This window comes from Heterodontus francisci, chromosome 32, assembly GCF_036365525.1.
Source record: "Heterodontus francisci isolate sHetFra1 chromosome 32, sHetFra1.hap1, whole genome shotgun sequence".
NCBI classification, from domain to species: domain Eukaryota; kingdom Metazoa; phylum Chordata; class Chondrichthyes; order Heterodontiformes; family Heterodontidae; genus Heterodontus; species Heterodontus francisci.
In genome coordinates, this window is record NC_090402.1 from 51,742,543 (window position 1) to 51,767,295 (window position 24,753).

Here is a 24,753-nt window from a genome sequence, read left to right on the forward strand (position 1 = left end):
TTTGATATAACCTGCACCCTCACTGTCACACTCTGATATAACCTGCACCCTCACTGTCACACTCTGATATAACCTGCACCCTCACTGTCACACTCTGATATAACCTGCACCCTCACTGTCACCTTCTGATATAACCTGCACCCTCACTGTCACCTTCTGATATAACCTGCACCCTCACTGTCACACTCTGATATAACCTGCACCCTCACTGTGACACTCTGATATAACCGGCACCCTCACTGTCACCTTCTGATATAACCTGCACCCTTACTGTCACACTCTGATATAACCTGCATCCTCACTGTCACCTTCTGATATAACCTGCACCCTCACTGTCACCTTCTGATATAACCTGCACCCTCACTGTCACACTGATATAACCTGCACCCTCACTGTGACCTTCTGATATAACCTGCACCCTCACTGTCACCTTCTGATATAACCTGCACCCTCACTGTCACACTGATATAACCTGCACCCTCACTGTCACCTTCTGATAGAACCTGCACCCTCACTGTCACCTTCTGATATAACCTGCACCCTTACTGTCACACTCTGATATAACCTGCACCCTCACTGTCACCTTCTGATATAACCTGCACCCTCACTGTCACCTTCTGATATAACCTGCATCCTCACTGTCACCTTCTGATATAACCTGCACCCTCACTGTCACCTTCTGATATAACCTGCACCCTCACTGTCACACTGATATAACCTGCACCCTCACTGTCACCTTCTGATATAACCTGCACCCTCACTGTCACACTGATATAACCTGCACCCTCACTGTCACCTTCTGATATAACCTGCACCCTCACTGTCACCTTCTGATATAACCTGCATTCTCACTGTCACACTCTGATATAACCTGCGCCCTCACTGTCACCTTCTGATATAACCTGCACCCTCACTGTCACACTCTGATATAACCTGCACCCTCACTGTCACCTTCTGATATAACCTGCACCCTCACTGTCACACTCTGATATAACCTGCATCCTCACTGTCACACTCTGATATAACCTGCACCCTCACTGTCACCTTCTGATATAACCTGCACCCTTACTGTCACACTCTGATATAACCTGCACCCTCACTGTCACCTTCTGATATAACCTGCACTCTCACTGTCACACTGATATAACCTGCACCCTCACTGTCACCTTCTGATATAACCTGCACCCTCACTGTCACCTTCTGATATAACCTGCACCCTCACTGTCACACTGATATAACCTGCACCCTCACTGTCACACTCTGATATAACCTGCACCCTCACTGTCACACTCTGATATAATCTGCACCCTCACTGTCACACTCTGACATAACCTGCACCCTCACTGTCACCTTCTGATATAACCTGCACCCTCACTGTCACCTTCTGATATAACCTGCACCCTCACTGTCACACTGATATAACCTGCACCCTCACTGTCACACTCTGATATAACCTGCACCCTCACTGTCACACTCTGATATAATCTGCACCCTCACTGTCACACTCTGATATAACCTGCACATTCACTGTCACCTTCTGATATAACCTGCACCCTCACTGTCACACTCTGATATAACCTGCACCCTCACTGTCACACTCTGATATAACCTGCACCCTCACTGTCACCTTCTGATATAACCTGCACCCTCACTGTCACACTCTGATATAACCTGCACCCTCACTGTCACCTTCTGATATAACCTGCACCGTCACTGTCACCTTCTGATATAACCTGCACCCTCACTGTCACACTCTGATATAACCTGCACCCTCACTGTCACACTCTGATATAACCTGCACCCTCACTGTCACCTTCTGATATAACCTGCACCCTCACTGTCACCTTCTGATATAACCTGCACCCTCACTGTCATACTCTGATATAACCTGCACCCTCACTGTCACACTCTGATATAACCTGCACCCTCACTGTCACCTTCTGATATAACCTGCACCCTCACTGTCACCTTCTGATATAACCTGCACCCTCACTGTCACACTCTGATATAACCTGCACCCTCACTGTCACACTCTGATATAACCTGCACCCTCACTGTCACCTTCTGATATAACCTGCACCCTCACTGTCACACTCTGATATAACCTGCACCCTCACTGTCACACTCTGATATAACCTGCACCCTCACTGTCACCTTCTGATATAACCTGCACCCTCACTGTCACACTCTGATATAACCTGCACCCTCACTGTCACACTCTGATATAACCTGCACCCTCACTGTCACACTCTGATATAACCTGCACCCTCACTGTCACCTTCTGATATAACCTGCACCCTTACTGTCACACTCTGATATAACCTGCACCCTCACTGTCACCTTCTGATATAACCTGCACCCTCACTGTCACACTGATATAACCTGCACCCTCACTGTCACCTTCTGATATAACCTGCACCCTCACTGTCACCTTCTGATATAACCTGCACCCTCACTGTCACACTGATATAACCTGCACCCTCACTGTCACACTCTGATATAACCTGCACCCTCACTGTCACACTCTGACATAACCTGCACCCTCACTGTCACCTTCTGATATAACCTGCACCCTCACTGTCACCTTCTGATATAACCTGCACCCTCACTGTCACACTGATATAACCTGCACCCTCACTGTCACACTCTGATATAACCTGCACCCTCACTGTCACACTCTGATATAATCTGCACACTCACTGTCACACTCTGATATAACCTGCACATTCACTGTCACCTTCTGATATAACCTGCACCCTCACTGTCACACTCTGATATAACCTGCACCCTCACTGTCACACTCTGATATAACCTGCACCCTCACTGTCACCTTCTGATATAACCTGCACCCTCACTGTCACACTCTGATATAACCTGCACCCTCACTGTCACCTTCTGATATAACCTGCACCCTCACTGTCACCTTCTGATATAACCTGCACCCTCACTGTCACACTCTGATATAACCTGCACCCTCACTGTCACACTCTGATATAACCTGCACCCTCACTGTCACCTTCTGATATAACCTGCACCCTCATTCTCACCTTCTGATATAACCTGCACCCTCACTGTCATACTCTGATATAACCTGCACCCTCACTGTCACACTCTGATATAGCCTGCACCCTCACTGTCACCTTCTGATATAACCTGCACCCTCACTGTCACCTTCTGATATAACCTGCACCCTCACTGTCACACTCTGATATAACCTGCACCCTCACTGTCACACTCTGATATAACCTGCACCCTCACTGTCACCTTCTGATATAACCTGCACCCTCACTGTCACCTTCTGATATAACCTGCACCCTCACTGTCACACTCTGATATAACCTGCACCCTCACTGTCACCTTCTGATATAACCTGCACCCTCACTGTCACCTTCTGATATAACCTGCACCCTCACTGTCACACTGATATAACCTGCACCCTCACTGTCACCTTCTGATATAACCTGCACCCTTACTGTCACACTCTGATATAACCTGCACCCTCACTGTCACACTCTGATATAACCTGCACATTCACTGTCACACTGATATAACCTGCACCCTCACTGTCACCTTCTGATATAGCCTGCACCCTCACTGTCACACTCTGATATAATCTGCATCCTCACTGTCACCTTCTGATATAACCTGCACCCTCACTGTCACCTTCTGATATAACCTGCACCCTCACTGTCACACTTTGATATAACCTGCACCCTCACTGTCACCTTCTGATATAACCTGCACCCTCACTGTCACACTCTGATATAACCTGCACCCTCACTGTCACACTCTGATATAACCTGCACCCTCACTGTTACCTTCTGATATAACCTGCACCCTCACTGTCACACTCTGATATAACCTGCACCCTCACTGTCACACTCTGATATAGCCTGCACCCTCACTGTCACCTTCTGATATAACCTGCACCCTCACTGTCACCTTCTGATATAACCTGCACCCTCACTGTCACACTCTGATATAACCTGCACCCTCACTGTCACCTTCTGATATAACCTGCACCCTCACTGTCACACTTTGATATAACCTGCACCCTCACTGTCACACTCTGAAAGAACCTGCACCCTCACTGTCACACTCTGATATACCCTGCACCCTCACTGTCACACTCTGATATAACCTGCACCCTCACTGTCACCTTCTGATATAACCTGCACCCTCACTGTCACCTTCTGATATAACCTGCACCCTCACTGTCACACTCTGATATAACCTGCACCCTCACTGTCACACTCTGATATAACCTGCACCCTCAGTGTCACCTTCTGATATAACCTGCACCCTTACTGTCACACTCTGATATAACCTGCACCCTCACTGTGACCTTCTGATATAACCTGCACCCTCACTGTCACCTTCTGATATAACCTGCACCCTCACTGTCACACTGATATAACCTGCACCCTCACTGTCACCTTCTGATATAACCTGCACCCTCACTGTCACCTTCTGATATAACCTGCACCCTTACTGTCACACTCTGATATAACCTGCACCCTCACTGTCACCTTCTGATATAACTTGCACCCTCACTGTCACCTTCTGATATAACCTGCACCCTCACTGTCACACTGATATAACCTGCACCCTCACTGTCACCTTCTGATATAACCTGCACCCTCACTGTCACCTTCTGATATAACCTGCACCCTCACTGTCACCTTCTGATATAACCTGCATCCTCACTGTCACCTTCTGATATAACCTGCACCCTCACTGTCACCTTCTGATATAACCTGCACCCTCACTGTCACACTGATATAACCTTCACCCTCACTGTCACCTTCTGATATAACCTGCACCCTCACTGTCACACTGATATAACCTGCACCCTCACTGTCACCTTCTGATATAACCTGCACCCTCACTGTCACCTTCTGATATAACCTGCACCCTTACTGTCACACTCTGATATAACCTGCACCCTCACTGTCACCTTCTGATATAACCTGCACCCTCACTGTCACACTGATATAACCTGCACCCTCACTGTCACACTCTGATATAACCTGCACCCTCACTGTCACCTTCTGATATAACCTGCACCCTCACTGTCACACTCTGATATAACCTGCACCCTCACTGTCACACTGATATAACCTGCACCCTCACTGTCACACTCTGATATAACCTGCACCCTCACTGTCACACTCTGATATAACCTGCACCCTCACTGTCACCTTCTGATATAACCTGCACCCTCACTGTCACCTTCTGATATAACCTGCACCCTCACTGTCACACCCTGATATAACCTGCACCCTCACTGTCACACTCTGATATAACCTGCACCCTCACTGTCACCTTCTGATATAACCTGCACCCTCACTGTCACCTTCTGATATAATCTGCACCCTCACTGTCACACTCTGATATAATCTGCACCCTCACTGTCACACTCTGATATAACCTGCACCCTCACTGTCACCTTCTGATATAACCTGCACCCTCACTGTCACCTTCTGATATAACCTGCACCCTCACTGTCACACTCTGATATAACCTGCACCCTCACTGTCACCTTCTGATATAACCTGCACCCTCACTGTCACCTTCTGATATAACCTGCACCCTCACTGTCACACTGATATAACCTGCACCCTCACTGTCACCTTCTGATATAACCTGCACCCTTACTGTCACACTCTGAGATAACCTGCACCCTCACTGTCACACTCTGATATAACCTGCACATTCACTGTCACACTGATATAACCTGCACCCTCACTGTCACCTTCTGATATAACCTGCACCCTCACTGTCACACTCTGATATAATCTGCATCCTCACTGTCACCTTCTGATATAACCTGCACCCTCACTGTTACCTTCTGATATAACCTGCACCCTCACTGTCACACTCTGATATAACCTGCACCCTCACTGTCACCTTCTGATATAACCTGCACATTCACTGTCACACTGATATAACCTGCACCCTCAATGTCACACTCTGATATAACCTGCACCCTCACTGTCACCTTCTGATATAATCTGCACCCTCACTGTCACACTCTGATATAACCTGCACCCTCACTGTCACCTTCTGATATAACCTGCACCCTCACTGTCACCTTCTGATATAACCTGCACCCTCAGTGTCACACTCTGATATAACCTGCACCATCACTGTCACCTTCTGATATAACCTGCACCCTCACTGTCACCTTCTGATATAACCTGCACCCTCACTGTTACCTTCTGATATAACCTGCACCCTCACTGTCACACTCTGATATAACCTGCACCCTCACTGTCACCTTCTGATATAACCTGCACCCTCACTGTCACCTTCTGATATAACCTGCACCCTCACTGTCACCTTCTGATATAACCTGCACCCTCACTGTCACACTCTGATATAACCTGCACCCTCACTGTCACACTCTGATATAACCTGCACCCTCACTGTCACCTTCTGATATAACCTGCACCCTCACTGTCACACTGATATAAACTGCACCCTCAATGTCACACTGATATAACCTGCACCCTCACTGTCACACTCTGATATAACCTGCACCCTCACTGTCACCTTGTGATATAACCTGCACCCTCACTGTCACACTGATATAACCTGCACCCTCACTGTCACCTTCTGATATAACCTGCACCCTCACTGTCACACTGATATAACCTGCACCCTCAATGTCACACTGATATAACCTGCATCCTCACTGTCACACTCTGATATAACCTGCACCCTCACTGTCACACTCTGATATAACCTGCACCCTCACTGTCACACTGATATAACCTGCACCCTCACTGTCACACTCTGATATAACCTGCACCCTCACTGTCACCTTCTGATATAACCTGCACCCTCACTGTCACACTCTGATATAACCTGCACCCTTACTGTCACCTTCTGATATAACCTGCACCCTCACTGTCACCTTCTGATATAACCTGCACCCTCACTGTCACCTTCTGATATAACCTGCACCCTCACTGTCACACTCTGTATATAACCTGCACCCTCACTGTCACACTCTGATATAACCTGCACCCTCACTGTCACACTGATATAACCTGCACCCTCACTGTCACACTCTGATATAACCTGCACCCTTACTGTCACACTCTGATATAACCTGCACCCTCACTGTCACCTTCTGATATAACCTGCACCCTCACTGTCACCTTCTGATATAACCTGCACCCTCACTGTCACACTCTGATATAACCTGCACCCTCACTGTCACACTGATATAACCTGCACCCTCACTGTCACACTCTGATATAACCTGCACCCTCACTGTCACCTTCTGATATAACCTGCACCCTTACTGTCACCTTCTGATATAATCTGCACCCTTACTGTCACCATCTGATATAACCTGCACCCTCACTGTCACCTTCTGATATAACCTGCACCCTTACTGTCACACTGATATAACCTGCACCCTCACTGTCACCTTCTGATATAACCTGCACCCTTACTGTCACACTCTGATATAATCTGCACCCTCACTGTCACCTTCTGATATAACCTGCACCCTCACTGTCACCTTCTGATATAACCTGCACCCTCACTGTCACACTCTGATATAACCTGCACCCTCACTGTCACACTGATATAACCTGCACCCTCACTGTCACACTCTGATATAACCTGCACCCTTACTGTCACTCTGATATAATCTGCACCCTCACTGTCACACTCTGATATAATCTGCATCCTCACTGTCACCTTCTGATATAACCTGCACCCTTACTGTGACGCTGATATAACCTGCACCCTCACTGTCACACTCTGATATAACCTGCACCCTCACTGTCACCTTCTGATATAACCTGCACCCTCACTGTCACCTTCTGATATAACCTGCACCCTCACTGTCACACTTTGATATAACCTGCACCCTCACTGTCACCTTCTGATATAACCTGCACCCTCACTGTCACACTCTGATATAACCTGCACCCTCACTGTCACACTCTGATATAACCTGCACCCTCACTGTTACCTTCTGATATAACCTGCACCCTCACTGTCACACTCTGATATAACCTGCACCCTCACTGTCACACTCTGATATAACCTGTACCCTCACTGTCACCTTCTGATATAACCTGCACCCTCACTGTCACCTTCTGATATAACCTGCACCCTCACTGTCACACTCTGATATAACCTGCACCCTCACTGTCACCTTCTGATATAACCTGCACCCTCACTGTCACCTTCTGATATAACCTGCACCCTCACTGTCACACTTTGATATAACCTGCACCCTCACTGTCACACTCTGATATAACCTGCACCCTCACTGTCACCTTCTGATATAACCTGCACCCTCACTGTCACACTCTGATATACCTCACACTCCTCACTGCCTCCTTCTGATTTCACCTCTGGTGGTTTGGTTTCCCATGCAGGTGTAATTGGTTTGCAACTGATCGATGGTAAAAATGAAACTGCTCACATTAATGATGCTGTGGGTATCGTGGCACAATCGATCCATGAGCTCTTTGAGAAGGAAAACATCACTGACCCCCCGAAAGGCTGCGTGGGGAACACCAACATCTGGAAAACTGGGCCACTCTTTAAAAGGTAATAAGTTCAGTCCAGACTTTCAGGGTTGAATTTTTAATCCTGTTGAGTGTGTGGATGGCACGAGCACATTTGAAGTACATGTTCTTGGAGGTCGGCACTGGGCCCCGCGGCCTCCAGAATGCGATGCTATTTTTAAACTTCAGCTGGCAGGCAGGGAACGGGTCAGTCGCCCACATCTAATTAATTGCCTGTTGAGCTCATTAAAGAACTCATTAACATGCGTATGAGTTTCAGGGAACAATTTTTCAATGCTGGAACTGGAAAATGCCATTGGTGGGGACATGGCAGGGTAGTGAGGATGTGAGTATTGTGGAGGGAGATGAGGTCATTGGAAATGGCTGTTTCATTTAATGTAGAGGCAGCAAATGAAGCTTAGCTTCCTCAGATGTATCTCACTGAGGATATTGTTGCAGATGTAGGAGTTAAATGTTACATTGGAGATTGACGTGAGACCGGAGAGAGAATTGAGCCCGCTGGCATCACTGTGGTAGCTAGGGTTGGCACGAGAACCTGGTGAGCGTTAAAGGCCCAGCTGACGGAGGTCAGGTAGGAACAGGTGGCTCTGACATTGGCCGGAGCAGGATGAGCTGCCGCAAATGCACCCTCCTGAACAGCAGGAGGCGAGAGGAGCACAGCGAGGGGCTGCAAGGGGAGGAAGGCACTACCCAAGACATCAGGTGCACTATCCAAGAGTCAGCTAGCTGCAGATGACAGAGCGCCAGTGCCATAGGAGACGGCGCCTATCCAGGCAGATGGTTCCACTCATTTGTGCTCTGATTCACAGCCCCCATGGCAGTCCTCTACCTACAGCTGTCAAGGTCTATGCAACTGGGTTATTCCAGGGATCAGCTGTGGACCTAGGTGGCATCTCACAGTCAGCATCTCATTAAGCCATCAGGCAGGTCACAGATGCCCTTTTCAGGAGGGCAGGGACTACGCCCACTTTGACACAGGTGGGCCTGTGCTGGCACAGAGGGCATTGGGTTTTGATGCTATCGATGGATTCGTTCAGGTGCAGGGCATCATCGATTGTACCGATCAGGGCATCCAGTGACCTGCCTGTGAGCTCCATCAGCAGGAAGGGCTTCCACTCCCTCAACGTTCAAATGGTTTGATACCACAACAAGAGCTTCCTCCATGTTTGTGCTCACTTTCCTGGCAGCTGCCATGACTCCTTCATCCTCTGCCAGTCCAGGCTGCCTTGGATCTTCATTCCATGCTCCAAAGTGAGTGGATGGATCCAAGGGGACAAGGAAAATCCATTGAAGAGATGGCTACTGACACCTCTACGGGAGCCCCAGTCAGAGGCACAGAGGTGAAACAACCAATGTCACCTGCTCATCAGGCCAACCATTGCGCAGACTATTGGGTTTCTGAAGATGCGATTCCGGTGCCTGGATCGGTTAAGTGGCACCCTCCAATACCCTCCTGCAAGGGTCTCTGTCATTGTGGTGGTCTGCCAAGCTCTCCATAACATGGCCCACTAGAGAGGTGTGGACATTGAAGGCAGTGAGGCCCTGGAAGGAGACAGCTCATTGGGGGGAGGGCAATTGGTAAGAGAGGAGGAGAAGAGGGGGCAGAGGGGGATAACACTGAACAGAGAGGTGCCCCTGCTGCATGACGATGTGGTCTCCTCCTGCCATCCTCTGGGAAGAGGACCTCCCTCCTCTCCCTCACCACCACCTGCAGCATTAGATCCAAGTGGGAATTGATGAAGTGAGGGTTTGCTCTGCCCCTTAGTGCCAGGCCTCCAGCTCCCCTGTGACATCTCGCTTCCCTCTGGTGCTGTGGAAGGCAGATCTCTCCCTCTGGACAACCAGCAGCCTCAGTGATGGCTGCTGTGGAAATCTACATGAGCCCCACACTTGATCTGACCCACTGCCATTTTCAATCTCACTGGTTCTAAGAGGAAGGAAACCCGACTCCATACCAGTTAAAACTTTCCCACTTGAAAATTGCAATCTGAATCAGCTTCCCAGAGGTGGTAGGTTTCAGACCAAAAACCAGAGCAGGCTCCTGTTTCCTGCCACTACTTTGAAAATCCAGCCCTCATTCATGGTGCTGCATATCTTAATCTTTAAAGAATCACTTCATGGCTCTGGCTGGAATGATCCTGTTCCTTTTAGATCCTATATATCCACTGCTTTAAATCTATTTCTTTGTCTCTTACTGAGTTTAAAATGTGTAATTGGAGGATAAAAAAAATAAGTGGCCCCAATGGTTTATTGGAGAGAGATTAGCGAAAAATGACAAAGGTGACTTGAGAAGGTTCAGAGTCATCTCTTGGACTAATGTTGATCGTCTAAAGGGGTCGGAGCAGACTTTCCCAGATGCTTTTCCCAAATTGGCCTGTGTTTTAATCTGGTTTCTCGCCCCCTCTCAGGGGATCACATATTTTTCCGATGGGGTGCAGAGTCTAGGGGCTGGATTTTAAGTTCCCGACTCGCTAGGAGTGAGGTTGTGGGGGGGTGGGGGGGCACTTCTGGCAGGAAACCAGGAAGTAGGTGCAGGCCATCTGTCAGTGGCTTTTTAACCGAGCCACTGTACTGCATATTTATTTCCGGGTTTCCCTACCAATTAGCCTAAGCAGGCGAGATGATGACCCGCTTGAGTCGATTTCAACTCCAGTATTTAAAGGGACATTGCAAACATGCAATTAGATGGATTTTGGAGTTGGGAGCAGAACAGAAGGAATTGGCAGATAGTGTTAGATGGGTGGACTGGTGGAACCTAAATGAACCTCGCAATAATCAGCATCGTGGCAGCAGTGTGCATCATTGCTGGTGACTTGGCTGGATCATGTTCTGCCTCCTCCTTGGCGTTATGTGATCTTGTTCCTCCTGTAGGTCCAGATCTCACTGCTGGGAAATGCTGTGCAGAGAGCACACCATGACATCTGGAGTCCTTCACTGGTGTGTACTGAGGGGCACCTCCAGATCTGTTCAGCAACTGAAGCGCATCTGATGCAGCTTGCTCAATGACACATCTGGTGGTCAGATGGCTTTCATTGCATTGCTTGGCTTCCTCATGTCTGGCATTAGCCACGTTTTAAGTGGGTATCACTTGTGTCCAAGAGCCTGCTTCAAGGTACAAAGAGATTAGGGAGGGTGGACTGCCACAGGGCAAAGGCCTCATGGCAGCTGCCCAGGAATCTAGGGCACACCTGCATAAAGATCTTTTTGTGGTTACACACCAGCTGCACATTGAAGCCCTTGCAGTTGATGAATAGTCCTGGATGATCTGGCAGTGCCTGTATTGCTGCCTGTGTGCAGACAATGACTCCCTGCAACTGTGGGAAGTCAGCCAGAGCTGCAAACCTGAGCACCCGCTCATTCCAACTGGCATTATGGGTGGCAAGGTTGTTAGAATTGCCAGCCCTGAAAAACAAGCCATTAGTCACCTGCCTTATGCATCTGTGGGCCGCTGACTGGGAGATCCTGTAAATGTCTCTGACAGAACCCTGGAAGGATCCAGAGGTACAGTAGTCGAGGGGGATGGTGACTTTGACTGCCATGGTAAAGCATGGCCACCAGGTCCAGCTGGTAGCACGTATAATCCCAGAAGGTTGCAAATGTCCTGACGTGGCACCCTCAGCCTTCTGAGACACTGCTATGCCAACATAATGAGAAAGCTTAATCTCTGCCTGTAATCCTGCGTGCTGGATATGGTCTCCTGCACCTTGCTGCTCACCTTTCTCCTGTGGAGCTACAGGTCTGTGAGGAGCAGGCTGCTGCTGCTCCTGTTCCTGCTGATTCTGATGATGCTGCTGGACATCTTGGTCCTCGTAGAATCATAGAATCGTTACACCACAGAAGGCAGCCATTCGACCCATCGTGTCCATGCTGGTTCTCCTAAGGAGCAATTCATGTACTGCCACACCCCGCTCTCTCCCTACATCCCTGCACATTCCTCCTCTTCAGCTATTTAGAGCAGTTAGAAAATGTAGAAATATTTACAGCACAAAAGGAGGCCACTCTGCCCATCGTGTCTGTGCCGACTGTAAAATGAACCACCCAGCCTAATCCCATTTTCCAGTACTTGGGCCATATCCCTGGAGGTTACAGGACTTCAGTTGCATATTCAGACATCTTTTGAACGAGTTGAGGGTTTCTGCCTCTACCACCCTTTCAGGCAGTGGGTTCCAGACCCCCACCACCCTCTGGGTGAAAGGTTTCCCTCATATCCCCTCTAATCCTTCTACCAATCACTTTAAATCTATGCCCCCGAGTCACTGACCCCTCTGCTAGGGAAATAGGTCCTTCCCATCCACTCTATCCAGCCCCTCACAACCTTGTACGCCTCAATCAAATCTCCCCTTAGCCTCCTCTGTTCCAAGGAAAATACCACCAGCCCATCCAATCTTTCCTCCTAACTGCATTTTTCCAATCCTGGCAACATCCTCGTAAATCTCCTCTGTACCCTCTCTAGTGCAATTGCATCCTTTCTGTAACGAGGTGACCAGAACTGGACGCAGTACTCAAGTTGTGGCCTAACTAGTGTTTTATATAGCTCCAGCATAACCTCCCTGCTTTTATATTCTATACCTCCTCTGAGGTCCAGAATAAAACAACATAAGTGGCACCCTTGCAGACTAAGTGGAGGTGTTCCGCAAAGCGGTCACCCAATCTACGTTTGGTCTCCCCAGTGTAGAGCATCGTGAGCAGTGGATACAGTATACTAAATTGAAAGTACAAGCAAATCACTGCTTAGGGCAGGCTGGATGGGCATGAGGGTCAATTCCTGTTCGTCATTGTCCGTATGTTCACATGATTGTAGAGAAAATGGGATTATTAGCAAGATCAGAGAACAATGACCAGTATATTTGGAGAGGGTGCAGACAGGACCAAAAAGGATGAGCTCAAGTTTCATGGAGCAACAAGAAGAATGATTAGAGAGGGCAGAGAGAAGACTGAAGAGGATAATGTATAATGTTGAGTCTTGAGACAAGATACACAGAAGAACATTTGTTTTCATCAGGTAAAAGTAGATTGAACAAAACCCTTGATGCACTGGGAATGAAGTCATTTTATGTTTGCCGACAAAACATCAGGGTCTGCACTTCGAAACTAATTGTTTAATTGTATAGTTTTGACAGACGTCAGCTTGCTAAAACAAGGAACAATCAGGCTGAATATAAAAAGTGCAGTGTGTAGTGTATTGTTCATTTGAGGCCACCGTACATGCTTGGTGTAGTATGTGCAGTGTGGAGAGAGTCAGTTTACAGTAGCAGTTCAGAGTTAGTGCCATATGTTTATTCCAAAGATTTACAATAGCAGAGCTACAATATGAGATCTTTTACAGCGGAGAAGTGAAAAGGGACAGATGAGAATAGACTAGTGGCTAACATAAAAAGGAATCTAAACATCTTCTATAGGCATATTAACAGTAAAAGGGTTGTCAGGGAAGCAATGGGGCCCAATTCAGGACCCAAATGGAGAGCTGTTGGTGGAGCCAGAAGGTGTGGCTGAGGTACTAAACTTTGTATTGGTATTTACCAAGGAAGAGGACTTTGCCAAAGTTACAGTAAAGGAGGAGGTTACCAGGATTCTGGATGAGATAAAAAATAAAGAGGATGTACTAGAAATACTGGCAGTACTTAAAGTGTATTAGTCACCCAGCCCTGGCAAAATGTATCCTAGGTTGTTGAGGGATGTAAGGGTTGAAATTATAGAGGTGCTGGCCACAATCTTCCAATGCTCCTCAGAAATATGGGAACAGGAGGAGGCATTTAACCCCTAGAGTCTATTCCACCACTCAATGAAATCATGGCTGATCTGTGATCTAACTCCATAAACCTGTCTTTGCCCCTTATCCCTTAATACCCTTGGTTAACAAAAGTCTATCAATCTCAGATTTAAAATTAACAATTGATTTACCGTCAATTGTCATTTGCAGAAGAGTGTTCCAAACTTCTACCAGCCTTTGGTGTAGAAGTGATTTTCTAATTTCACTCCTGAAAGGCCTTCTATACAGAGGTGGTGTCAGAGGACTGGTGGATTGCAAATATTACATCTTTGTTCAGAAAAGAGGATAAACCTGACAGTTACAGGCAGGTTAGATTAGCATTGGTGGTGGGGAAGCTTTTAGAAAGAATAATCCAAGGGAAAATTAACAGCCACTTGGAAAATCATGGACTAATCAAGGCAAGCCAGCACAGATTTGTTAAGGGCAAATTGTATCTGACTGATTTGATTGAATTTTTTGATGAAGTTATGGAGACGTTAGATGAGAGCAGTGCAGTTTATGTGTATGTGGATTTTCAAAAGGTGTTTGATAAAGCATCACATGTTAGGCTTGTTCGCAAAATTGAAGCCCATGGGGTAAAACAAACAGTAGAGGCATGTATACAAAATTGGCTGAATGACAGGAAACAGAGAGTTGTGGTGACTGGCTGTTTTTTTGGACTGAAGGGAGGTGAATTGTGGTTTTCCCCGGAGTTCAGTACCAGGAATACAGATTTTCATGATCTACATTAATGACTTGGACTTTGAATTTGAGATGACACAAAACTTGGAAGTGTAGTAAACAATGAGGAAGGTAGTAATGTGGCAGGGGGATGGGAACCAAATGAGGAGGTCATTGAACAGTAAGGAGGTAGTAACTAAAGCCTGTAAGGAACTAGATGATGACGTCAGCGTGACTAAGGGAAAGAGTAGGCAGGGAGCAGATGATGAACGCAAAGGGACTGGTGGTGTGAAGTGCATTTGTTTTAATGCAAGAAGTGTAGTAGGTAAGGCAGATGAACTTAGGGCTTGGATTAGTACATGGGAGTATGATGTTATTGCTATTACTGAGACTTGGTTGAGGGAAGGACATGATTGACAACTAAATATCCCAGGATATCGATGCTTCAGGCGGGATAGAGAGGGAGGTAAAAGGGGTGGAGGAGTTGCATTACTGGTCAAAGAGGATATCACAGCTGTGCTGAAGGAAGGCACTATGGAGGACTCGAGCAGTGAGGCAATATGGGCAGAACTCAGAAATAGGAAGGGTGCGGTAACAATGTTGGGGCTGTACTACAGCGAGCGTGAGATAGAGGTACAAATATGTAAACAGATTATGGAAAGATGTAGGAGCAACAGGGTGGTGGTGATAGGAGATTTTAATTTTCCCAACATTGACTGGGATTCACTTAGTGCTAGAGGTCTAGATGGAGCAGAATTTGTAAGGAGCATCCAGGAGGGTTTTCTAGAGCAGTATGTAAATAGTCCAACTCGGGAAGGGGCCATACTGGACCTGGTGTTGGGGAATGAGCCCGGCCAGGTGGTTGAAGTTTCAGTAGGGGACTACTTTGGGAATAGTGATCACAATTCCGTAAGTTTTAGAATACTCATGGACAAAGACGAGAGTGGTCCTAAAGGAAGAGTGCTAAATTGGGGGAAGGCCAACTATACCAAAATTCGGTAGGAGCTGGGGAATGTAGATTGGGAGCAGCTGTTTGAAGGTAAATCCACATTTGATATGTGGGAGGCTTTTAAAGAGAGGTTGATTAGCGTGCAGGAGAGACATGTTCCTGTGAAAATGAGGGATAGAAATGGCAAGATTAGGGAACCATGGATGACAGGTGAAATTGTGAGACTAGCTAAGAGGAAAAAGGAAGCATACATAAGGTCTAGGAGGCTGAAGAAAGACGAAGCTTTGAAAGAATATCGGGAATGTAGGACCAATCTGAAACGAGGAATTAAGAGGGCTAAAAGGGGTCATGAAATATCTTTAGCAAACAGGGTTAAGGAAAATCCCAAAGCCTTTTATTCATATATAAGGAGCATGAGGGTAACTAGAGAAAGGATTGGCCCACTCAAGGACAAAGGAGGAAAGTTATGCGTGGAGTCAGAGAAAATGGGTGAGATTCTAAACGAGTACTTTGCATCGGTATTCACCGAGGAGAGGGTCATGACGGATGTTGAGGTTAGGGATAGATGTTTGATTACTCTAGGTCAAGTCGGCATAAGGAGGGAGGAAGTGTTGGGTATTCTAAAGGGCATTAAGGTGGACAAGTCCCCAGGTCTGGATGGGATCTATCCCAGGTTACTGAGGGAAGCGAGAGAGGAAATAGCTGGGGCCTTAACAGATATCTTTGCAACATCCTTAAACACGGGTGAGGTCCCGGAGGACTGGAGAATTGCTAATGTTGTCCCCTTGTTTAAGAAGGGTAGCAGGGAAAATCCAGGTAATTATAGACCGGTGAGCCTGACGTCAGTGGTAGGGAAGCTGCTGGAGAAGATACTGAGGGATAGGATCTATTCCCATTTGGAAGAAAATGGGCTTATCAGTGATAGGCAACATGGTTTTGTGCAGGGAAGGTCATGTCTTACCAACTTAATAGAATTCTTTGAGGAAGTGACAAAGTTGATTGATGAGGGAAGGGCTGTAGATGTCATATACATGGACTTCAGTAAGGCGTTTGATAAGGTTCCCCATGGTAGGCTGATGGAGAAAGTGAAGTCGCATGGGGTCCAGGGTGTACTAGCTAGATGGATAAAGAACTGGCTGGGCAACAGGAGACAGAGAGTAGCAGTGGAAGGGAGTTTCTCAAAATGGAGACGTGTGACCAGTGGTGTTCCACAGGGATCCGTGCTGGGACCACTGTTGTTTGTGATATACATAAATGATTTGGAGGAAAGTATAGGTGGTCTGATTAGCAAGTTTGCAGACGACACTAAGATTGGTGGAGTAGCAGATAGTGAAGGGGACTGTCAGAGAATACAGTAGAATATAGATAGATTGGAGAGTTGGGCAGAGAAATGGCAGATGGAGTTCAATCAGGGCAAATGCGAGGTGATGCATTTTGGAAGATCCAATTCAAGAGTGAACTATACAGTAAATGGAAAAGTCCTGGGGAAAATTGATGTACAGAGAGATTTGGGTGTTCAGGTCCATTGTTCCCTGAAGGTGGCAACGCAGGTCAATAGAGTAGTCAAGAAGGCATACGGCATGCTTTCCTTCATCGGACGGGGTATTGAGTACAAGGGTTGGCAGGTCATGTTACAGTTGTATAAGACTTTGGTTCGGCCACATTTGGAATACTGCATGCAGTTCTGGTCGCCACATTACCAAAAGGATGTAGATGCTTTGGAGAGGGTGCAGAGGAGGTTCACCAGGATGTTGCCTGGTATGGAGGGCGCTAGCTATGAAGAGAGGTTGAGTAGATTAGGATTATTTTCATTAGAAAGACGGAGGTTGAGGGGGGACCTGATTGAGGTGTACAAAATCATGAGAGGTATAGACAGGTTGGATAGCAAGAAGCTTTTTCCCAGAGTGGGGGATTCAATTACTAGGGGTCACGAGTTCAAAGTGAGAGGGGAAAAGTTTAGGGGGGATATGCGTGGAAAGTTCTTTACGCAGAGGGTGGTGGGTGCCTGGAACGCGTTGCCAGCGGAGGTGGTCGTCGCGGGCACGATAGCGTCTTTTAAGATGTATCTAGACAGATACATGAATGGGCAGGAAGCAAAGAGATACAGACCCTTAGAAAATAGGCGACATGTTTAGATAGAGGATCTGGATCGGCGTAGGCTTGGAGGGCCGAAGGGCCTGTTCCTGTGCTGTAATTTTCTTTGTTCTTTGTTCTAGTAATAGACTTCAAGAGGACATAGGCAGTCTGGTGGATTGGGCGGTAACATGGCAGATGAAATTCATGGCAGATAAGTGCATGGTGGTACATTTTTGTAGGAACAATGAGAAGAGAGTATCCATGCTAAATTGCACAATTCTACAAGGGGTGCAAGAAGGGACAGATCTAGGGGTGTCTGTACACAAATCTTTGAAGGTGGCAGGACAGGTTCACAAAGCAGTTAATAAAGTTCTGGAATTCTGGGCTTTATCAATAGAGGCATAGAGTACAACAACCAGGAAGTTGTTCTAAACCTTTATAAAACAATGACCCAGCTGGATTGTTGTGTCCAATTCTGGGCACAGCACTTTAGGAAGGATGTGAAGGCTTTGGAGAGGGTGCAGAAAAGATTTACTAGAATGGTTCTGGCAATGCGGGTTTACAATTAGATAGACTAAAGAAGCTGAAATCATCCTTTAGAGCAGAGAAAGCTAAGATGAGATATGTTAGAAGTGTTGAAAGTCATGAAGGATTTAGGTACAGTAAACAAAGAGAAACCTCTTCCAATTGCTGAAGGGTCAATAACCAGGGGACACAGATTTAAGGTGATTGGCAAAAGAACCAGAGGTGATTGGAGGAATATCTTGTTTATGCAATGAGTGGTTAGGGCTTGGGATGCACTGCCTGATAGGGCGGTGGATACAGATTCAATAGAAGCCTTCAAAAGGGAATTGGATAAATACTGAAGGAGAAAAAGATTGCAGGGATTGGGGAATGAACAGGGAGTGGGACTAACTGGATTGCTCTTCGATAAAGCTGGCATGGACCCAGTGTGCTGCATAGCCTCCTTCTGTGGTGTAATATTCTATGATTCGATGCTGTGTGATTTCCTGAAGATGCGATAAGGTACATATAAACAAAAGTTTATTTGTTCTTTTCATCTTTCCCTTCTCCAGATGTTGTTGGACACACAGTGTTTTCTGTTTTATTTGAGATTTTAGGATTTCCTTTCATGTCTGTTGTTTTGATACTGCCTCTCTTATTAGGAGACAGGCTCCCAGTGTTCACTTTGTCACCGTTATTGGCTTCTTATATCTTCCATTGAAATCTGATGGTAGATATTTAATGATCCTGTAACACCTAGTTTAGCAGACAAAATAAATTCATTATGTTATTCTGATGTTCCTGCAATTAATGAAAAGTGTATATTATTGCTCCCTATGTTGGTCATGTTACATTGTGATCTCACACCAAGAGATTGTGAAGATGTACAGACTTCTCCCAGTTTGCTAGTGCTGCTCTGTGTCCAGTCATTCTGCAGACTTACCAGTTGGTCCAAGTGACTCTCGTTAACATGCTGCAGCCTTTTTTGTACCTGGCCTTCTCTTGGTATCATTCTCTGCTCAACTAGTTGAGATTGAATTTACTGGGGTAGAATTTCCACACAAGTTCTCCCGATCTTCCGCTATAACCCCCAGAAAAAAGCCATTGTTACGGCCATTTAGGCTGCTTCTCCGGGTTTTCGCCAATGTTCCACCAAAGTTACAATGAGACATCAGGAGAACCTCTGGAGCAATCACTGGTAATTATGCCTTTATCTGGTACAAGTACTAAGAGTTTAGAATGGACATTTTTCTTTCTTTCAGTGGTCATTTTTCATTTGGAGGTCATCATCGCCGAACTCAGTCTAGTTTCACCCAATACTCAGGTCGATACACATTCCAGCAGAGGCACTGGATAATGATTAGGATCTTAGCTTAATGTTGTCCCCTCTTCTTAGCCAGAAATGCCAAGAGTGGTTGTAGCACTCCAACCACAGTCCCAGCTGAGATTAGGAGCAGGTATTGACCTCATGAAGTTTAGGCTTCAGCTGCAGCAACCAGCCCATAGATCAGCACCCATGCTTTAACATTTAGACACTCCCATATTCTGGAGGTCAGGAATTCCGAGACCTCATTAATTCTAGGTATCTCCACAGTATCGTTGCTAAGGTTTTGTGTGTCCGTTGCCTGCAGAGTTCTGCTGTCCACTAAATATCGCGAAGGGTTCACAGGACAAGTGGAATTTAACGATGAAGGGGATCGAAAGTTTTCTAACTACAGTATTGTCAACGTGCAAAAAGGGAAGCTCGTGCAAATTGGAGTGTACAACGGTTCGGATGTATGTATAAAAATCAGAGGGCATTGAACTGGGATTAACTCTAACTTTGACCCTGACACAACCCTAACACTGACCCTGATGTTTACTATAAAGCAATCCAAAGTGTAATATTTGCAGAGGCAGTGTGCAGACCAGCACACTATTAAATTTTGCCTCTGTGAAATGGCGTGGGATGTGAAAGATGCTATATAAATGCACATTGCTGTAATATAAATATAAATCACCAAGACCATCTATTTTCTACCACTGTAACATCATCTATCTCCACCCCTGCCTCAGCTCATCTACTTTCGAAACCCTCATTCATGTCCTTGTATCTCTAGACTAGACTATTCCGATGCTCTCCTGACCCGTCACCCATCTTCCACTGTCATTAACTTGAGCTCATCCAAAACTCTGCTGCCCGCATCCTAACTCGCACCAAGTCCTGTCCACTCATTGCCTCTGTGCTCACTGACCCACATTGGCTCCCGCAATTTAAAAATTCTCATCTTTGTTTTCAAATCCCTCTATGGATCACCCCTCCCTATCTTTTTAACCTCTTCCAGCCCCATAAATGTCTGAGATCTCTGCACTCTTCCAATTCTGGCCTCCCGCACATTCCTAATTTTAATCAGTCCACGACTGGCAACCGTGTCTTCAGTTGCCTAGGCCCAAAGCACTGAAATTCCCTCCCTAAGCCTCTCCACCTCTCTACCTCTCTCTCCTCCTTTAAAACACTACTTAAAACCTACCTCTTTGACCAAGCTTTTGGCCACCTGTCCTAATATCTCCTTATCAATGTCAAATTTTGTGAACTCCTGTGAAGTGCCTTGGGATATTTTACTAGATTAAAGGTGCCATATAAATGTAAGTTGTTGATGTTTCTGTTGTATTGTAGTAAAGTACTTGAGCCACGTTTTAATTACTTCAAACAACCTATCTCTCTAAATTCCATGGTGAAGTAGCAGATACCCAGCCTACTTCACTGGCTCACACTAGTACTGATGACACTGGTTGGCTCTTTCCTATCACATTTTCGTAACACTCTCTCCTCTAAATCAGAGGGTTGTGGGTTCAAGCCTCACTCCAGAGACTTGAGCACAAAATCTAGGCCAACACATCACTGCTGTATTGTTGGAGTGCTGCACTGTCGGAATGCCAACTTTCAGATCAAACATTAAACTGAGGCTCCACTGCCCTTTCATATAGACATAAACGATCTCCCAGCACTATTTGAAGATGGGCAGGGGAATTCTGGCCATTAATTATCCCTCAACGAACGTCACAAAAACAGATTATCTGATCATTATCGCATAGCTGTTTGTGGGAGCTTGCTATGTACAAATTGGTTGCTGTGTTTCCTTCATTACAACAGTGACAACACTTCAAAAGTACCTTATTGGCAGTAAAGTGCATTGAGGTCTTGAAAGGTGTTATATAAATAGATGATTTTTTCTTTTTCTTCTTTATTAAGTACCCTCACTGCGCTGCATTGGTGACACAGCATTGAAAATGCAGCTGTGATCAGCTGGAAATAATTAATTTTGTTCTAGAATTGCATGATAAGAACCTAAAATAACTCAGCCTTTTTAAGCTCACCGATCTACAAATGTGAGTCTAATTACACCAAAGTGATGTGAAGTTTTTCTGTATCTATGAAACATGGGGTTGTTTATGTGATAACAAGTTATCCAGTCGCAAGCATTGAATTTATTTATCTCCACATGACACGGGTTACTTTAACACTGTTTCACAGGCATTTCTATGAACAAAAGGCAAGCCAAATATTTAGGCATTTGCCAAATCATATAGGGTTTAAATGAAGCATATCATATGTTAGCCAATCAACATCCTCACCTCAGACCCCAAGACTGTAAAATACCACGCAGCAAATAAATAAATAAAGCAATTGAAAGGTGATTTCCAGAGCATTAAGTAGGTGGTTATCTACAAGTTAAAGGTCAATGTTGGCAGTTTTGACAAGAAAAAGATTGCTTCTCCAACTCTGTAACATGCCAATCATAATGAATTGCATAACACTGACTAAAATAGTGTATATATTGGAGAACGGGAGGGACTGTGTGGCACACTTTGTAATTTTGTTCATTCTAATACGGACAGAAAACATACACTCAATGACATTTTATTATCCTGGATATAGACAGAGATTAGAAAGCAGGGTTCCAGATCTGTAGAATATTCTCCTGTCAGAAGCAATTGATGCCATATTGATAAACTCCTTTAAGGTAGGATTGAATGTTAGCTGGACACATATATTGACGATTAGATCACTCTATGGCTACTGAGATCACAGAAATGCGATCTGAAATTCAGCTAATCATGTTGAATGTTGTAAACTGTGATATGAGACTGAAGTCCCAGATTATAATCCATTTTTGGGATTTAGGGAAATGTCACAGTCCTGTATTCTCACAAGTTTCCCTGTTGGTTATTGATTCCTTGTAGATGTAACTAAAACTTGTTGAGCCGAGAACAGAGCAGATGGTACTTTACTGGAAGCTATGTGTTTAATGGCTCTCCCTGGCTCTGCGTGTACTTGTGTTCCATGTCAAGAATGCTTTTCTGACTCTGTGTTTGATCAATTCCACAGGTTCTGCTGAATGACAAGAAAATAATCTGGCCAGGTGGAGAATTAAAAACACCCAAAGGGTTTCAGATGTCAACGAAATTGAAGGTACAAACCTGGGCAAAATTACTCCGTTAGCAGGGCACAATTCAGCAGCTGTGAAGCTCAAACACTGGATTCTCTGCAGGAATCCTGAATTCGGTCACAAATGATGCCTAAAATCAGCCACCTTCAATGGCTGAGTTCTTAGTCGAGCAACTAATGCAATTCCCCTTGTTTCACAATACAGAAAGATACCCTGTTAGCTGCTCATGCAGTAAGTGTGCTGACCATGGAAGCTCATTGTTTAGTGTTTCCTGTCAATGTCAATGAAGGAGGAAGGGAGGGAATGACCAGGCCCTCAGCATGAGGATAAGGGAAGGGTCAGTAATTTTGCAGCAATCACCACAGATAGAATAAAGGAACAAAATGTCCAGTTTAATGTTGAGGGTTAGCACAGGAAAAGTGACTTTGTTTTTGATTAAGAAAGGTTGCAATAACTAATACGCTGTTTGTACTGAGCACTGTTCAGTTACCTCTTCATGTTCAATAAATTAGTCTAGTGGTTTATAATCTAAACTGCAGGCTGGTAGAGAGTATATTAATCCATTTATTGCCTACACATGGTATATTCAACTAAGCCTGAGCAGAAAGCCAAGAGTTCCCTGCTTTACTCTGAGTCTCACTCTTCAGTGTCATTGAGGCTTGACACAAGGAAATAATCTCGCATAAAGCTCCACAACAACAAACTATCTGTGCATGTTTATATGGTTTAATGCAAGACCCTGGAAATAAACATGGAGAATGCATCCTGTAGATTTCTACTGCTGCTAGATGGTTCATTCTAAACTCTCAGATCTGTCGCGGAGATCAGTGCGCAGTACTGAGACGTGCAACAAAAGCAAGATAAGAAGTTTAAAATTTCATCTTAAAAAGCCTTTTACAACTGTTAAAATGCTAGCTTATTTAACTCCAGTATGCAGAGCCTGAAATTACACAAGACTATCACACACCTAATCTCAGTGTGATGCTCCTGACTTTTAAGATCCTCTTCGACTGTATTGTACACAATAATACATTACGTATACATTTGGAAGGCTTTTCTTACTTTCTGTGTAAGCTGCTTATAATATATTCATAAGGAGACACTGTAACAAAACATTTATTCCAACAATTATTCAGAAAGCTGATAGGTTCTTTTGACTTCACCCACAGATTGTCAGTATTTACCAGGAGCCTTTTGTGTATGTGAAGCCAACATTGCCAGATGGAACGTGTGAGGAACAGCTTACAATTAGTGGGGACCCCATAAAAAAGGTGATCTGTACAGGGCCTAATGCTACAGTGCCAGGTAAGCAATAAAACTTCACTTTGCTGTTCACAAGACACATATCCATTATGTTTATCCATGACATTCATTATATTATAACCCAGCACACCACCTCAATATAACCCATCACATCACCTCAATATAACCCATCACATCATCTCAATATAACCCATCACACCATCTCAATATAACCCCTCACACCACATCAATATAACCCATCACACCACCTCAATATAACCCATCACACCATCTCAATATAACCCATCACATCACCTCAATATAACCCATCACATCATCTCAATATAACCCATCACACCACCTCAATATAACCCATCACATCACCTCAATATAACCCATCACATCACCTCAATATAACCCATCACAACATCTCAATATAACCCATCACACCATCTCAATATAACCCATCACACCATCTCAATATAACCCATCACACCATCTCAATATAACCCATCACACCACCTCAATATAACCCATCACACCATCTCAATATAACCCATCACA

The 24,753-nt window shown here is 45.4% G+C and overlaps 1 protein-coding gene across 5 annotated transcripts in view; it reads left to right on the forward strand.

Annotated features, from left to right (window-relative positions):
- Positions 1–24,753, forward strand: part of grin1a (glutamate receptor, ionotropic, N-methyl D-aspartate 1a) — a 447,138-nt gene that overhangs the window by 321,898 nt on the left and 100,487 nt on the right. For all 5 annotated transcript variants that reach the window (XM_068011966.1, XM_068011961.1, XM_068011962.1 and 2 more), the window contains 4 exons: positions 8,406–8,580; positions 20,149–20,293; positions 22,887–22,970; positions 24,117–24,252. In XM_068011966.1, the coding sequence (XP_067868067.1) occupies positions 8,406–8,580; positions 20,149–20,293; positions 22,887–22,970; positions 24,117–24,252 (540 nt within the window). The remainder of the gene's footprint in view (positions 1–8,405; positions 8,581–20,148; positions 20,294–22,886; positions 22,971–24,116; positions 24,253–24,753) is intronic.